The sequence below is a fragment of the Lipotes vexillifer genome, unplaced genomic scaffold, assembly GCF_000442215.2.
Source record: "Lipotes vexillifer unplaced genomic scaffold, Lipotes_vexillifer_v1.1 scaffold115, whole genome shotgun sequence".
NCBI classification, from domain to species: domain Eukaryota; kingdom Metazoa; phylum Chordata; class Mammalia; order Artiodactyla; family Lipotidae; genus Lipotes; species Lipotes vexillifer.
This window is the reverse complement of record NW_006789138.1, coordinates 75,147-94,432: the sequence shown is the minus strand read 5'-3', so window position 1 is coordinate 94,432 and position 19,286 is coordinate 75,147. Positions and strand designations below refer to the sequence as shown.

Below are 19,286 nucleotides of genomic sequence, written 5' to 3'. Positions count from 1 at the left end.
TCTGGGAGGGAAAGCAGTGGGGTTGTTTCTCTTCACTGGGAAGTAGGCAGAATGGAACTATATAAGCAACTCTACTGATAACATCATTGCCATAAAGATCACAAATTAGCATGATTCCCTTAAGTATGATTTTATAATTAAGTATATTTTTAGGTTTTTGCACATGGATTAATTTTTCATTATTAGGATGATTAAAAATATTAAAAAGCATGAGTAGACTACATCTATATCACCTATGAGCAAAAATGTTGCCATGAACCTTTCAGTGGATTACAATGATAATTATAATTACCCAATTATAAGTAACAAAGCAAAAATACTAGTCCTAATAAAGAGATACTAGCGTTTTAGGACTCAAAAACAGGATACACTGTATGATTCTGTTACGTGAAGTCCTAGAAGAGGCAAAAGTAGTCCACAGCAAAAGAAATCAGAACAATGGTAGCCACTCAGCTGGGGGTGGGGGTTGACTGAGAAAGGACATGAACCGTCTTTCTGGGGATGAAAACACTCTGTATATTGACAAAAGTATGGGTTACACAAATGTGTGAATCTGTCATTGAACTGTATGCTTAAGATATGTGCATTTTCCTTTAAGTATCTCAATTTTAAAAAGCTTTAAAAATTGAAAAAAACAAAAAAGAGGTATTAGCTTTTTAATTATGGTATTATAATTTTAAATTATGATATTCTGCATGGCATATGCTTGCTCAGATTACTACATTCCAAAAATAGATTCATTGTAAAATTTAGGTTCACTGCATTAAATCAGTCATTTTGTTCTGATTTAAATTGCAACTTTCTAAGATCTTTAAGTGACTGATTTCATTACTCACACACTTAGAAAAAAATACATTATGAATTACATGCTCCCTACCTAAAGTCAGCAAAGTGTTTTGCCTTACTTCTCTACAAATGTTGGGGGTAGGGGTTATAGAAAATTCTGGTTATTAATAAATAGGCTAAACTACTCAACATATTCACATAAACACAGATATTCCAATTTGATAGAAAGTTGACTCTTTGCCACAGCTAAAATATAAGGATTTTTAAAGCTGAAGTACAATATGTTAGGTGACAACACCTTCTGGTAAAGAGTTGGCAAGTTGGCAAAGTACTCTGCATGTAATAAGTAATCAATAAATATAATCTGAATTTAATAATAATCTACCTTTATAAATCAATCTAAATTCCTAGACCAAAGAAGGAGGAAGAAGCTAAGCTGAGAAGCCAAGAATGTGCCACCTGAGGATCCTGAACAAGGGAACAATCAAGGCACAATTTCCAGTACAACATTAATAGAGCTATAGCTGCCCTTCTCTGTTAGGCAAGTCCAGCTGTCTAAGGTGGAAGACCTTCAATAGGGGTCAAGGAGAAGTGGAGCTGAGTCAGAGATATCTGCTAAGAGTTAACTTTGGGCATCTGTAAATGAAAAAAGGATGAGGAGGAAATGCTGCTTTGCCCAGACACAAACTACCCCCAAAGCAAAGCATCCCCCCCCCCACTCCTTAGAGCAGCAGCTCTCGAGCTTTTGGTTCAGGACTTCTTTACACTCTTAAAAATTAGTGAGGACTCCAAAGACCTCTTGTTTAGAGGTGGGTTATAACTATCAACACTTAACCATATTAGAAATAAAATTTTAAAAATATACCCATTACGTATAAACATAACTAACTACATTTCTATGAGGTCAGTTTTGTGTGTCAACTTGGGGAGGCTACAGTGCACTGGTATCCAATCAAACACTAATCAAGGTGTTGCTGTATTTTGTAGATGTGATTAAAGCTCATAAATCAGTTGACTTTAAGTAAGGCAGATTATCCTACATAATCTGAATGAGCCTGATCCAATCAGTTAAAAGGCCTTAAGAGTGGAGCCAAGGTTTCCTTGAAGAAGATATTCTGCCTGTATATACAGGTTTGCTCCTGCCCCTCAGGTCCAGCCAGCCCTTCCTGACAGCCTGCTCTGTGGATTTTGGACTTGTCTAGCCAGCTCTTGCCACTGCAGAAACTAATTCCCTATGATATATCTCTGAATATATATCCAGACAAATTCAAGGAGAGAGTATATTTGTTAACAAGTACAACTTCTATGAAAAAAAATGTTAAAATAAGAATAATAAAAGTTCTTAGAAATTTAAAGCATGGCTTTAAAAAAATAAACATTTAAAAATTAATTTTTAAAAAGAAGAACTGGATAGCAGAATGAACAGAGCTGGAAGAGTTAGCTGAATGATTCACCCAGAATGTGATGCAAAAAAGGAGTTTAAACATATTAAAAAGGTTACCAGACATGCAGGAGAGTTCAAAGAGGTCCAATATCTTTTTATATTGGGGTTCCAAAAGGAGGACAGCATTCAGGCTTTTTTTTTTGTTTATATTGATGTGGACCATTTTTAACAAACTCCCCCCAAAGCAAAGCACCCCCCCCCCCCACTCCTTAGAGCAGCAGCTCTCGAGCTTTTGGTTCAGGACTTCTTTACACTCTTAAAAATTAGTGAGGACTCCAAAGACCTCTTGTTTAGAGGTGGGTTATAACTATCAACACTTAACCATATTAGAAATAAAATTTTAAAAATATACCCATTACGTATAAACATAACTAACTACATTTCTATGAGGTCAGTTTTGTGTGTCAACTTGGGGAGGCTACAGTGCACTGGTATCCAATCAAACACTAATCAAGGTGTTGCTGTATTTTGTAGATGTGATTAAAGCTCATAAATCAGTTGACTTTAAGTAAGGCAGATTATCCTACATAATCTGAATGAGCCTGATCCAATCAGTTAAAAGGCCTTAAGAGTGGAGCCAAGGTTTCCTTGAAGAAGATATTCTGCCTGTATATACAGGTTTGCTCCTGCCCCTCAGGTCCAGCCAGCCCTTCCTGACAGCCTGCTCTGTGGATTTTGGACTTGTCTAGCCAGCTCTTGCCACTGCAGAAACTAATTCCCTATGATATATCTCTGAATATATATCCAGACAAATTCAAGGAGAGAGTATATTTGTTAACAAGTACAACTTCTATGAAAAAAAATGTTAAAATAAGAATAATAAAAGTTCTTAGAAATTTAAAGCATGGCTTTAAAAAAATAAACATTTAAAAATTAATTTTTAAAAAGAAGAACTGGATAGCAGAATGAACAGAGCTGGAAGAGTTAGCTGAATGATTCACCCAGAATGTGATGCAAAAAAGGAGTTTAAACATATTAAAAAGGTTACCAGACATGCAGGAGAGTTCAAAGAGGTCCAATATCTTTTTATATTGGGGTTCCAAAAGGAGGACAGCATACAGACTTTTTTTTTTGTTTATATTGATGTGGACCATTTTTAAAGTCTTTATTGAATTTGTTACAGTATTGCTTCCGTTTTGTGTTTTGGATTTTTTGGCCACGAGGCATGTGGGATCTTAGCTCCCCAACCAGGGATTGAACCTGCACCTGCTGTATTGGAAGGCAAAGTCTTAACCACTGGACCGCCAGGGAAGTCCCTAGACTATATTTATAGACAAGGGTAAGTAAGTATTAGGAAACTGAACTCACCATGCATTAAAAGAATACTACAGGCTTCCCTGGTGGTGCAGTGGTTGAGAGTCCGCCTGCCGATGCAAGGGACACGTGTTCGTGCCCCGGTCCGGGAAGATCCCACATGCCGCGGAGTGGCTGGGACCATGGGCCATGGCCGCTGAGCCTGCGCGTCCGGAGCCTGTGCTCCGCAACGGGAGAGGCCACAACAGTGAGAGGCCCGCGTACCACCAAAAAAAAAAAAAGAAAAAGGAATACTACATAATGACCTCTTAGTACTTATCCCAGAAATGAAAGAATAGTTAATTATTAGTGCTTTCATTAATGTCATTCAATATATTAATATTAAATGTAGTTATATTATCAATTCACTGGGTAGAGAAATACCATTTCTTAAAATGAAATGCCTATTCCTGATAAAAAAAACTTTTAGCACTCTAGAAATAAAATGTTCTTTAACTTCACAATAAAAGTAACAAGAATTCATAGTAAATATCACTCATAAATATTAGAAGCATTCCAATTAAAACCAGGAACTAAATAAAGATTCCTACTGATACCACAATTATTCAGCACTGCTTGTAAATGAAATATGTGTGTGTGTGTGTGTATAAATAAATGATGAGGTTAAGATTATTAATAGACAGTATCATAATTTATCTATAGCAGGAGTCAACAAACTACAGCCATTGCCTGTGAGCTAAGAATGGTTTTTATATTTTTCAACAGTTGTTTAAAAAAATAATATGTGACAGAGACTGTATGTGAGCTGCAAGGCCTAAAATATTTACTATTTGGACCTCACAGAAAGTTTGCTGACTCCTGATCTACAGCACACAGAAGAATCAGCTGACAAACTATTACAACTACTAAAAATTATGCGAGGTTGCCAGAAACAAAACAGATGAATTAGAAAAGAGAAAACAGCAACAAAGGAATAGAAAACAGAACTAGAAAACAGAAATATAATTAGAAAATATTCACTCAATTAGAAAATGTAAGTTTAAAAGAGTCCCATTTCAGCAGTGAGAAAACCATTAAATAATCAGGAATATCTGGAATGCCTTAAACGACTACTTACATATAAGTATTCTCAGTAGGGAAATAGGGTTTAAGTAGGGACGCTATGACACAGTAACTTCATAGGAAAGCTAATCCCTGGTCATGTGTTTCACCATTAAAAGTTATACGTAGCTCATTTCAGAGTGCTAATCATTTTTTTTCAGAGTGCTAATCACTGAGAAAGAATTCCAGCACCTAATTTCTTAGAGATTGAAAAATAAAATCATATATTAAAAGGACAAAAACTTACGACTGATATGATGATGATGATGATAGTGAGCTTGAGATTCTTCATACACATGGCTCGGGCAAGATTTCTGCTGGTTGTTTTGAAGGTGACAGACTAGGAAAAAAAAAAAGCATGAATTGTTTGATCCCTGGCATTGACTACATGATTGATTTGCAGTAATACCTGCAAAACTTTTACTTTCATTAAATTCTGTTTCAATGGTTTTTACCCCTTCCCTCTCCACAGGTAGACACTGGCCATTCATAATCACTAGTTCCACAAAGCAGGACTCTGCCACATATATGGTAAACAGTATGAGCCCACTGGAAAGGATTCCCTCCTTTTTCTTCTCCACCACAGCAATGCATGTGATGTTGAGCACTAGAAGTAGTTCTTCGTGAGAGCAGAAAAGCCTTTTCATCTTCATGCTTCCAATAAGAAAGCATGAGCTAGTTGGCTGCAAACACATTTGCCTATTCTGCCTAGTATAATCCTGGCATTGTGAACCATAAGAACCTGTTCAATTTCCATAGGAAGGTATGTATTTACTCGTATGAGGGCCCAAACCCAAAGAACTTCACTCCTTCACAGGTATCCATTTTCTGTTGCAGCATCAATTTCTCAATATCTACTGAACAATTCCCACCAGGACACAAGCAGTTTAAAACAAACAAACAAACAAAAATCCCTAAGACCCCAGCAATTCCACTCCTAGGTATATACCCAACAGAGATAATATGCATAAGTTCATCTAAAGACATATACAAAAATGTTTCTAACTGCACTATTTGTCTAATCTCAAGACTGGAAACAACCCAAATGCCTACTAAGTGTACTGTATCATAAAGAATTTAACCTTTGCCCAAACAGGGATCTGACCTTTGCTCTCAGCTCCTGGGAGGTAACCTTTTCTTGCCTGGGGGCCATGGGCTAGCCAAATAGTAACAATGTGATTTAGTGCAGGGACTACTCACTCTAGAAAGCCCAACTATATCATTTAGGATAGGGGCTCTGAGTCTCTAGAGGAGCTAGAGACTGGAGACTCAGATTAAGCAAGTAGGCAATCAGTCAATCATGCTTATATAATAAAACCACAATAAAAACTGAAAAAAGAAATAACAAGGTCCTACTGTATAGCACAGGGAACTATGTTCAGTATCCTATAATAAGCCATAAAGGAAAAGAATGTGAAAAAGAATACATATATATATATATATATATATATATATATATACACATAACTGAATCACTTTACTGTACACCAGAAACTAATGCAACATTGTAAATCAACTCTACTTCAATAAAAACAACAACAACAACGAAACTGAACAATGAAGCTTGGGCAAGCTTCCTTGTTGTACAATGCTCTGTGTATTTTGTGAAATAAAATTCATATTTTATGGCAAGACAAAAATTTAAACATAAAAATTTTTCTCTGCCCTTTGGCCTCCTCTCTCCCCACAATGTGCACTGTGTATCTGCATTATGCATTGACCAAACCTTCCCCATCAGCAAAAACTCCTGCTCAAGCATAAAGACTAACATTCTCCCAGCACCAACAAGACAACTTAAAGATAACATTCCTTCTTAATCTTGTAAGGGGTCACAGTGACACTTAGATCTGGATTGTGTAAGTGTCAATAATATGTCATTTAATGTCCAGTCCTCTGTCTCAAAAGCCTTATAGAACTGTGACTTGACTTCTAACAGGCGGAACAGTTCTCTGAGCTTTCTGAGATTCTCTTCCCTGGTTATAATTCTCAAATTTGGCTCAAATAAAACTTTCCATTTCTTTCTTAGATGGACTGATTAATTCTTTGTTGACAATGTCATCACACATCTGTGCTGGGAGAGTAATGAGCCCATGGGGAGAGAACAACAGAAACTGTGGGTTTGTTACCTCCCCAACTCCACCCAATGTGCTGCTTCTTTTGGCTGAGCTTAATCTGTAACCTTTGCCCGTAAAAAACCATAACTATAATAGCTTTCATAGAGTTCTGTGAGTCCTTCTAGTGAGTTATCAAACCTGAGGATGGTTTGGGGAATGAACAAACTTGCAGCTGGTGTCAGAATTGAGGGAGGCTTGGGGACTGTGCCCTCTAAATTGTACATAGTTGGTGAACTTCTCAGTTGTCCAAACTCTTTTCAATTACTCACAAACTAAGTCACAATAAAGACTCCAAGAAGGAGGAAGATAATATGAATAAGAAAAAGTAGTGAGCAATGAAACTAATAAACCTAAATACAGTTATGTGATTCAACAGGTTGGGGTGAAGATTTCTCCACAATCCTCAGGTCAGTATTTGAACACTGATATATCACCTGTTTAAAACCAGTTCAACTATAAAGAACAATTGTTACATCTTACCAAAGCTTCCCTTGGGGATGGGTGGGGGTGGATGTAAGTAGAAAAGAACAAAAAGATATAAAAACCCCTGTGAGAATGACAAGGGCAAGCTGACCAGCCTGATGGCCTCTCCACTTCATGTAGATGGTTTCACTAGCAGCTGATGATGCACTAAAAATGGGCAAAGGACTTGAATAATTTCTCCCAAGAAGATATACAAATTGTCAATAAGCACACGGAAAGATGATCAACATCATTAGTCCTTAGGGAAATGAAAATCAAAACCACAATGACATACCACTTCATACCCACCAGGATGGCTATAAGAAAAATATGGAAAATAACAAGTGCTGGTGAAGATGTGGAAAAACTGGTATCCTTGCATATGTTGGGAATGTAAAATGGTGTGGCAGTTATGAAAAAATGTTTGGTAGTCCCTCAAAAAGCTAAACATAGGATTACCATATGACCCAGCAATTCCATTCCTAGGTAAATACCCAAAGGAACTAAACGCAGGGACTTGAATGGATACTTGTATGCCAATGTTCATAGCAGAATTATTCACAAGCGCCCAAAGATGGAAATAACTCAGCGGTCCATCAACAAATGAATGGATAAATGTGGTATATCCCTATAATGGAATATTATTCAACCATAAAAAGAAATGAAGTCCTGACACGCTACAACATGGATGAAACTTGAAAATATGATGCTAAGTGAAATAAGCCAGACACTAAAGGACAAATAATTGTAGGATTCCAATTATAGATCTCTAGAATAGGCAAATTCAGAGACAAAAAGTAGATAAGAGGTTACCAGGGGCTGGGGGAAGTGGGAATGGGAACTTATTGGTTAACAGTTACAGAATTTGTTTGGCATAATGACAAAGTTTTGGACATAGATAGTGATGATGGCTGCACAACACTGTGAATGTAATTAATATCACTGAATTATATACTAAAATGGCTAAAATGGCAAATTTATTATATGTATATATTTCACCACAATTAAAAATTATAATGTAATATGCCAAAACCCATTGAACTGTACACTTTAAATGGGTCAACTGTATGGTCTGTGATTTATTGATCAATAAATAAATAATTAAATAAGGTTGTTAGAAAAACCAAGAGGTGATAAAATGAAACAATTTTTTAAATATGTGAATAAACAAAAAAAGAGGAACAAAGAGGACAGAGCAAATAAAAACCAAAGAGCAACATAGCTTACTTAAACTCAACTCTATCAATATTTATATTACATGTAAGTGGAAAAAACATTTCAATTATAAATATACTTATATATTAAGCAATGTAGAGGAAAGCATGCAAATGTTAAGGAGACACACGGAAGACATAAAAAAGATCAAAATCAAACTTGTAGACATGAAAAATACACAAAATGGGAGTAACAGATTACAAACTGCAGCATAAAAAGATAAGTAAACTTGAAGACACTGTAATAGAAACTATCCTAAATGAAACACAGAAAGAAAAGACTGAAAAAAACGAACAGAGCATCAGTGAGTCGTGGGACAACTTCAAGTGCTTTAATGTACACATAACTGGAGTCCTAGAAGGAAAGGACAGAAAAATATTTGAAGAAATAACAGCTGACTGTTTTCATAATTTTATAAAATCTACAAACCTACAGCTCAACAAACCCAGAGCTGAAGAAACATAAAGAAAACTACACCAAAGTATATTATAATCAAATTTCTTAAAACCAATGATAGAAAAATCTTATAAGCACCCAGAGGAAAAAAAGACAAATTATATATGTAAAAACAACAGTGGAATTTTTGTCAGAAACAATATAAAAGACAGTGATGAAACATCTTTCAAATATTGAAAGAAAAATAATAATATAGAATTCTATTCTGTGAAAATATCTTTAAGAAAAGGAAGTGAAATAAAGACTTTTCTGATATACAAATACTGAAAGAATTCATTACTAGCAGACCTACATTACAAGAAATGTTAAAAGACATCCTACAGGCAGAAAGAAAATGTCACCAGATGGAAATCTGGATCTACACAAAAGAATGAAGAGTTACGAGAAATATTAACTACATGGATAAATAGAAAAGATGTTTTTCTTATTATTTAAATCTCTTTTGAAGGTTATATGTGTGTATAAAAGTATGACAAAAATAGCACCAAGGGGGCTTCCCTGGTGGCGCAGCGGTTGAGAGTCCGCCTGCCGATGCAGGGGACTCGGGTTCGTGCCCCGGTCCGGGAAGATCCCACATGCCGCGGAGCAGCTGGGCCTGTGACCCGTGGCTGCTGAGCCTGCATGTCCGGAGCCTGTTCTCCACAACGGGAGAGGCCACAACAGTGAGAGGCCCACGTACTGCAAAAAAAAAAAAAAATAGCACCAAGGCCAGGTAAAAATTGGAGGTATACTATTATAAGGTTCTCATACTATTTGTGAAGTGGGATAATACCACTTGGAGGTAGACTATGATAAGTTAAAGCCTTATACTGTAAACCTTAAAGCAATCACAAAATAACAAAACAGAATAAAAATGGAATTTAAGACGTACTCATTAATGGAACAGAAGGCAGAAAAAGAGAGTGAAGGGAACAAAGAACAGATGGTTAAAATAAAAAAGGAAACAAATAGTAAAATGGTAGATTTAAAACCTTCCCACAAAGAAAACTCCAGGCTGAGACTGCTTCACTGGTGAATCCTTCCAAACAGCAAAGGAGCAAATAATGTTGATACTACCTAAACTCTTTCAGAGGATAGAGAGAGAGAGGTAACACTTCCCAACCTGTTTGATGGGGCCAGTATATCCCTGATACCAAAGCCCAAAAAGAAAAATAAATTATAGACTATAATTTATAGTTTAATTTATAGTGTTATAGAACACAGATACAAAATTTATAGTGTCATAGAACACAGATACAAAATTTCTGAATAAATCAATAGCAAATCCAATAAGGTAATATAAAAAGAGGATACTGTATCATGATCTTGAATGCAAGGTCAGTTTAACATTCAGAAATAAATATTAGTTTAGTAAGTTAGGTTCAGTCATATTAACTGATTAAAGGAGAAAAACCATATAATCTTCTCAATATATAGAGAAAAAATATTTGATAAAATTCATGAATAAAACTCTGAAATGAGGAATTGAAGGAACTTCTTTCACCTGATAAAGGGTACCTATTAAAAAATCTACAGCTAACAACATAATTCAAAATACTGAATTTTTCCCCATAAGATGTGCTTCATTCAAGAATGTCCAGTCACAACGTGTCTTCACTATTGTGTAGAAGGTTCCAGCCAGTGCAATAATACAAGGAAATGAAATAAAATGTAAGCACCTACAAAAAAGCTCGTAGAACTAATAAGTGAATTTTGGAAAGTTGAAGGATACAAACCAGGTCAATATACAAAAATTAATTTCATTTCTATATAATTAGCAATAAATATTGGAAAACAAAATTTAAAATAGAATGCAAAAGCATGAAATTCTCAAAGGTATATTTCACAAAATATGTGCAAGACTTGTACACCAAAAACTAAAAAACACTGGTGAGAAAAATTAAAGAAATCCTATGCAAAAGCAGACATATGCCAAGTTTATGGACAGGAAGACTCAATGCTGTCAAGATTACCAATTCTCCTTAAGTTGACCTATCAGTTAAATGCAATCACAATCAAAGATACAAATTTTTTTTTAAGGATGGAAAATAACAAGCTTATTCTGAAACACAAACGGAAATGCAAAGGACCTTAAATGGTGAAGACAGTCTTGGAGAAGAACAGAGTGAAGGACTTAGGGAATTCTATAAAGCTACAGTTAGCAATACAGTGTGGTACTGGCATAAAGATAGACAAAGAGAACAATGTAACAAAATAGAGAATCCAGAATTAAAGCCCCACAGAGGAGGATGGATAAATAGTGGTAGGTAGACTTATACAATGGAATATGTAGTACAAAACAATAAAAAATAATAAATTATTACTACATTCAACAACATGGATGAATCTCATAGGCATACTGGTGAGTGAAAGGGTACAGATGCAAATATATAACATACGTTTCCATTTTTCTACACATTTTAAGAATGGGAAAAACATTATCTAGGGTGATATAAGTCAGAAAAGTTACTTCTGTTGGGGATTATTAACTGGAAGGGGCTTGAGGCTGCCTTCTGAGGTGTTGATAGTGTTTTATATCTTGACCTACGTGGTGGTTACATGGGTATAAACATATGTAAAAAAATAACTGAGCTGCACACTTATTAAAAGTAGTACATTTGCTGCACTTTATTGTATTTGTTATTCCTCCATAAAAAGAGGCAGCAGTTAATGAGTAGCTTTTGTTAATCTGGGTGATGTAGTCAACAAAATTAAGAAAGCTTTTTTTGGAAAGTGCAGACTATACTAGTACTGGTCAAACACAGGCCACTCCAGCTAAGTAGGGTCATCTTCAGGGACTAAGGATACCTAAGAGATAGACTGGAAGTACAAAAAAACTTGTCATCAGATCTACAATCAGACACCTGTCTCTCTTTGTCCCCAAGTAACGGTTTACAAAGTGAGCCATTATAGAACCCTGGTGCCTTAACTTCCTGTATGGTGCCACCCTTCCTCCAATTTCCATGTACTTTGGTGAAAAAACTATTATCCTCCCAAGACCTACCGTTAATAGATGTCTCTGTAAAACTAACAATAACAATAAACCTTTAAATAGCTCTTACTATGTATCAGACACTGTGTTAAGGATTTTGCATGCATTGTGTGCTTTAACCCTCAAAACACTATGATAAAGATTCATCTTCATTTTACAGATGATGATGACTGAGGCATAGAGAGTTTAAGTAACTTGCCTAAGGTCACACAACTAGTGAGTGACAGAGCTGGTATTCAATCCCAGGCAACCAGACTCTAGAGCTTGTGCTCTTAACCACTACAATCTACCTGTCAGTAAGAATGAACAAGATCACTCACTGATATCTATTTCAAGGGGTAAATTTCTACTCTTTATGTAAATTTGTAATTGTGTAGACCCAAATTGTAACTGATCTCTGCCCTCCTTCTATTCACTGTATATGTATCATCTTCCCTGAAAACTTTCATCCACCAACCAGATGGAAAATGCAGAGACACACGTAACTGTAGCATAAGTAGGTTACAGGGACATATCCTTCCCTATCAATCTCTGCCTCTTGCTTAATACAAAAAAAGCTCAAGCTGTCACGGTAAGCAAGAAAGTGACTGAACTGTCTGAGTTTTAGGATCCACAATGGGTCACAACTGGCCTGCACTTTTGTTTTGTGTTTTACGAATATACAGAGAACAGACTGGTATATGTAGCTAAGGTGCTAAATTATGTAGGCATCAATCCAAAGCTTTAAAAAATTGTTGCTTTATATTGAGTATGTTTTCCAAACGAAAGCTTCCTTAATGGCTATTAATGGGTTGTGGCTTTTTTCTATGCCTCATTGATATCCTCATGATCACAACGTAGTCACATAATGGGGGTTAGAATGGAAAAAAAAAAACCACTAAAGAAGTATTGAATTTAAGACATTTCCCTATTATACTAGCCATCAACCACAATTTCTCTAGTTTACATCCTGGAAAAATATTACCATATCCCATACTTACCGAATCCATGAGATTTTCTGTTTTATCTATCAATAATTCCAATCTTTCGCCTCGCTGAGCTACCAGATCTGAAAATGTTGGAAAAACAAAAAATATCATGTTTATATTACAAATCTACTAATTTTGCCTTTAAGCCAAATCTGATTTTAATTATTGTTGGTATTCTTGACAACTCATATTTACTATGGAAGCACTTATATCTTTAAGTAATGAAAGACTTTAGTAAAGCTTATCAACTAAAGTAGGTGTTGTCAGTTTTTTTGTAAAGGGCCAGACACTAAATATTTTAGGCTTTGTGGGCGAAATGGTCTCAATTGCAATTACTGAACTCTGTCAGCCATAAACAATACATAAACGAATGGGTATGACTGTGTTCTAATGAAACTTTATTTAGAAAAAGAGGCCAGATTTGATCCAAGGGCTGTATTTTACAATCACCTGAATTAAGGGTATGATCTGAGAGTAAAAACCAAAAAAGAACCTTCAAAATAAATGAGAGTTGGACATTTCCAGAATTGCAGTGTGAGGAGCTCCACAGAGCCTCTCTCCAATAAAACCACCATAACTGGTAAAAATTATAAAAACAAACAAAAACAATTTAAAATCTCTGAAAACTGTGAATGTCCTAAGGGCATACAGCAAATGAAGAAACATTTACACAAGAAAATCAATGAATTCTTAGTAAGAAAAGTGAGAGTCTATGGTATTTGAGACATGATCTACTCCATGCTTCAGTTCAGTGAGATGGAAGCTCTACTCCTGGCAAATAAAGCCTGGGAGCGCTCTTTCCCCTCAGGTCCCATTCAAAGGCTATGCTTTGCCCCCAGGAGGAGCAACTCATCAGCACTTCTCCTCCTACGTCACCCCATCCCCAGGTCCATAAGGCAGAAGCTCTATTCTAGCATGGCATGACTGGTAGGTGTGAGGCTTCCTCCATCTACCTAGCCCCCATGCACAAGGCAGAAGCTCTACTGCAGGTGGCAGGCCAAGAATAGTGAGCTCTGAGTGCCCCTGCCCTGACGTAACTCATAGAGTAGAGGTTCCACACTGGGAGAGGCAAGCCAAGAAAACCAGGGTTACCCAGCACTCCACGGGTAGGGCAAGGGTGTCACTCCAAGAGAAGCAGTCCACTGTCCCTATCCATAGCTCCAGAACAGTGGTTCGTAGATTGTTCCCGGGGGAAAGTCAGGACTTAAGAACAGAGAGCTTTCCTAAGAGAACAGACTTTATTTGGAACAGAGTATGGGGAAGTTCAAGCCTAAGGGTGCTGTCGAAAACAATGGAGATTTGAGAGATAAGCAGTTACAGTGAAGCTGGGAGCTTCATGAGAATAACAAGCTAAACCATGTGACAGCTAGAAGTTTAACAGAGAGTACCTGGGGGAAGAGTCGGCTAAGAAGAACCCTCCGGAGGTCCAAACAAATACCTAAGACTGGCCTCAAACACAAGGCAACCCAAATCTAATTAGATCACTGGAGGACTCTATATATGGGAAACTGTCAGAAAAATAAAAATGGAACAATTAGTCTGCAATTAGTGGAGGTTAACAGCTGGGTGAGGTACCACAGAAGCAGGCTTAATAGGGAGATTAGGAAAAGAAACAAGAAAGCTGTGTCATTCCAGGGTGACTGTGTGCATGCCCAAGGCTGTTCCCTCTGAGAGGTGACATTAGAGGCTGCACACTGTGGGAGAAATAGACTTCAAAGAAAAAGTGCAGCCAAGTCACTAAACAAATAAACCAGCAAACAATACACCCTAGGGGTTGGGAATCAGTACCCAGAGTTGCTACATTATCGAAAATGTCCAATTTTCAAAAAACGTTATGATATGAAAAGAAACAGGAAAGTATGATCCATACACAGGAAAAAGAGCAGAAATTAGAAACTTTCTTGGGGGAGGGGGAGCTCAGCTGCTTCACTCAACAATGAAATGAAATTAGAAATCAATAACAAGGAAAACTTATGGGACTAAGTAAAAGCAGTGAATAGATGGAAATTTATAGCAGCAAACACCTACATTACAGAGAAGAAAAATGTTATAGACTGAATTGAGTCCCCACAAATTCATATATTGAAGCCCTAACCCCTAATGTGATAGTATTTGGAGATGGGGCCTTTGGGAGATCATTAGATTTAGATGAGGCCATGAAGGCTTATGATGGGATTAGTGGCCTTATAAGAAGAGACACCAGAGAGCTTGCTCCCTGTCTTACTTCCAGCCATGTGAGGACGCAGTGATAAGGCACCATCTGCAAGCTGGGAAGAGAGTTCCCATCAGAGCCCAACCATGCAGGCACCCTGACCTTAGAATTCCAGCCTCCAGAACTGTGAGAAGATCAATTTCTGTTGTTTAAGCCACCCAGTCTATAGTAATTTTTTATAGTACTCTAAGTTGACTAAGACAAAAGATCCCAAATTAATAACCTATCGTTCTATCTTAAGGAACTGGAAAAAGAAGAGCAAACTAAATCCAAAGCTAACAGAGGGAAGTAGATAATAAACATTAGAGCAGAAAAAATATATAGATCATAAAAGAAAAATAGAGAAAATCAATGAAACCAAAAGTAGGTTTGAAAAGATCAACAAAATTGACAAATATTTGCATAAACAGACCAAAAAAAGAGAGAATACTCAAATTACTAAAATAATAACTATCAAATTCACAGAAATGAAAGGGATCCTAAGAGAATACTATGAACAAAAGTATGTCAACATATTAGATAAATGAAATGGATAAATTCCTAGAAAGACACAAACCACCAAAACAGACTCAAGAAGAAACAGAATATCTGAATAGAGCTACAACAAATAAAGAGATTGAATCAGTAATTTTTAAACTTTGCAGAAAGAAAAGCACAAGCACAGATGGCTTCAATGGTGAATTCTACCAAACATTTCAAGAAGAATTAATACCAATTTTTCACAAATTCTTTTAAAAATAGAAGAGGAGGGAATACTTGCAACTCATCCTATAAGGTCAGTATTACTCTGGTATCAAAACCAGATAAAGATATCACAAGAAAATAATAGATCAATATCTCTTATGAATAAAGACATAAGAAGTCCTCAGTAAAGTACTGGCAAAATGAATCCAGCAATATATAAAAAGGATTATACACCATGATGAAGTAGCATTTGTTTCAGAAATGCAAGGTTGATTTAATATTCAAACGTCAATTATTGTAATGTTTTAATAAAGGACAAAAACCAATATGATCATTTCAATAGATACAAAAAAGGACTTGACAAAAACCAACACCTTTACATGATAACTCAACAAACAAGAAATAGAAGGGAACTTCCTGAACCTGACAAATGGCACCTATGAAAGAACCACAGCTAACATCATACGTAACTGTGAAAGTCTTCCTAAGATCAGGAATAAGACAAGGATGTCCACTCTTGCTACTTTCATTCAACACTGTACCGGAGGTTCTAGCCAGGGCAATTAGGCAGGAGAAAGAAATGAAAGTTATCCAGATTGGAAAGGAAGAATTAAAACTCTACTTTCAGATGGTATGATCCTATATACATAAAATCATAAGGAACTATTAAATGAGTTCAGCAAGATTGTACAAGATCAAAATACAAAAACCAACTGTATTTCTATACATGAGCAATGAAAAATCCAAGAAAAAAAGAAAAATTCAATTTACAGTAGCATAAAAAAATGGGAACAAGGCAAGAAAGATGTTGAAAGAGAGATGCTATTAAAAAGAAATTATTCTGGCACTTGTCAAAAATGGTAAGAAAGACTTTATTCAAGACTATTGCAATAGGGGTCAAGATTATTGGAATAGGGGAGAGAGACTGAGCTCAACTCTGAGTATAACAAGGACAAGTGATATCAGCATCATAGTGGCATAAGATATTCCTTTTTGTCCCCCCTTTTAAACAACTAGTTAGGCATCCATCCATGAACAAAAGTCCCTCTGTTAGAGTTCTGGGATCTAGATATGCCAAGGGACCTGGGAGGAGTCTCATCCACCTGTGCATCAGTAATAGGCAGAAAGACCATTGTATGAGCTGTGGAATCAGCAGGACCAGTGAACCTGCCCCAATCCCTCTTGGCCATGGTTGGGTTGGGGAAAACCTGAAGAATACTGACTTGAGCAGGCACCCAAGGACAAAAGAGAATTTGTAGAACTCCAGCCTTGCTGAGGGGAGATTCCAGCATGCTACTGGAGCAAAGCAAAACAAAACACAACAAATTTGAGGCTGGGGCCTCCATGAAGGGGGGGGAAGGGGGAAGGGAAGAAATCAGGAAAGAAGCAGGTAAGACTATCAATATTAAAGGGATATAGTTCCTGATGACTGTGTTCAAGACTTCAGTGGAAAGTCCATCCGTGAGCTTCTGGGAAACCCTCACCCGATGATCCCCTCACCAGTCCCAGTCACCCCCAATGCCCAGAGCGCAAGACTCACCCCTCCCCACACTTTCTGGCCACCTCCTTATATGTGCTCCTGAGTTCAGTGGCAAGAGCAAGCTCCAATAAAAGAAGTGCTCTCAAAATATCTGACCAGGGTCTATGTGAAAGGGAGAAACCAAAAACTTGAACTGTAGTGCTGCCTTCTGAAAAACAAAAGAAAGGTTTCTAGCAGACATCCTGGTGAGCTGTAAGACCAGACAAGACATAAAAGAATAATTACACCACAAGAGGGAGCAAGAAGCATGGAGCAGGTATATCCACACAAGGTCAGAGAAAACCCCAGATATAACAGGACATATGAACAATATTTCCCACCTGAAGGCAATTAGCAAAGTTTTGAGTAAGTGTCTGCTACTTCATATGTGAAAGCAGTGACACAAAACTCCAAGGAACATGAAGAATCAAGGAAACATGATATCACCAAAAGGTAATAATCAGGGCTTCCCTGGTGGCGCAGTGGTTGAGAGTCTGTCTGCCGATGCAGGGAACACGGGTTTGAGCCCCGGTTCAGGAGGATCCTACATGCCATGAAGCAGCTGGGCCCGTGAGCCATGGCCGCTGAGCCTGCACGTCCGTAGCCTGTGCTCCGCAATGCGAGAGGCCACAGCAGTGAGAGGCCCGCGTACCACAAAAAAAAAAAAGGGTAATAATTATTCACCAATAACCAAAGACATGAAATTTTAGGATCTAGCTGATAAAGAATTCAAAATAGCAGTTTTTTGTTTATTTATTTATTTATTTATTTTTAGCTGTGTTGGGTCTTCGTTTCTGTGTGTGGGCTTTCTCTAGTTGCGGCGAGCGGGAGCCACTCTTCATCACGGTGCACGGGCCTCTCACTGTCACAGAGCACAAGCTCCAGACGTGCAGGCTCAGTAGTTGTGGCTCACGGGCCTAGCTGCTCTGCAGTATGTGGGATCTTCCCAGACCAGGGCTCGAACCCATGTCCCCTGCATTGGCAGGAAGCTTCTCAACCACTGCTGCCACCAGGGAAGCCCAAAATAGCAATTTTGAGGAAACCAAAAGAGCAGCAAGAAAACACAGAAAGACAATTCAACGATACCAGGAAAACAGTACATGAACAAAATCTGATATTTAATAAAGAGATATAAATCATGGAAAATAACCAAACAGAAATTCTGAAGCTGAAGAATTCAATGGGTAAAATGAAAAATGCAATAGAGAGCATCTATCTCAGAGCAGACTGAGTGGAAGATAGATTAAATGAGCTAAAGGACAGGAAATTTGAAATCAGATAACAAGGAAAAAATAATGAAAAGGAGTGATTTAGAAAGCCCATGTGATCTATAGGACTCCATCAAACATACAAATATTATAATAACTGGGGTTCCAGAAGGAAAAGAGAGGGATAAAAGGCAGAAAAGTTATTAAAGATATAATAGCTGAGAACTTCCCAAACTCAAGGAAAGACTGGGACATCCAAATTCATGACGCTAATCACCCTATTATCTCAATGCAAAAAGACCTTCTTAATATAAATTACAATGAAACTGTCAAAAATCAAAGAGAAATTCCTAAAAGCAGCCAGAGGAAAAAGATTGTGACCTACAAAAGAACCCCCATTAGGTTATCAGCAGTTTTCTCAGCAGAAACCCTATGTGCCAGGAGAGAGTGGAATGACATATTCAAAATGTTGAAACAAAAAAACTGTCAGCCAAGAATACTCTATACGGAAAAGTTATCCTTCAGATATGAAAGGAGAAATAAAGATGTTCCCAGACAAACAGAAGCTGAGGGATTTCATCACCACCAGACCTGCAATGCAAGAAATGCTGAATGGAAAAGACTCTAATTAGTGAAATGAAAACATATGAAAGTATATAATACGCTGGTAAAGGTTAAGTATGCAGATTTAGAACACTCTAATCCTATAATAGGATGGTGTGTTAGACACAACTACAGTATAAAGGTTAAAGCAAAAGAGTATTAAAAATAACTACAGCTACTGGAGAGGAGTCAAGATGGTGGAATAGGAGGACATGGAATTTGTCGCTCCTCGCAAGTACATCAAGAATACATCTACAAATGGAACAATTCTCATACAGCACCTGCTGAA

General features: G+C 37.1%; 1 protein-coding gene across 3 annotated transcripts in view; it reads right to left on the bottom strand.

Annotated features, from left to right (window-relative positions):
- Positions 1-19,286, bottom strand: part of VAMP7 (vesicle associated membrane protein 7) — a 68,781-nt gene that overhangs the window by 1,109 nt on the left and 48,386 nt on the right. For all 3 annotated transcript variants that reach the window (XM_007462408.1, XM_007462409.1, XM_007462410.1), the window contains 2 exons: positions 12,784-12,851; positions 4,833-4,925 (listed from right to left, as the gene is read on the bottom strand). In XM_007462408.1, the coding sequence (XP_007462470.1) occupies positions 4,833-4,925; positions 12,784-12,851 (161 nt within the window). The remainder of the gene's footprint in view (positions 1-4,832; positions 4,926-12,783; positions 12,852-19,286) is intronic.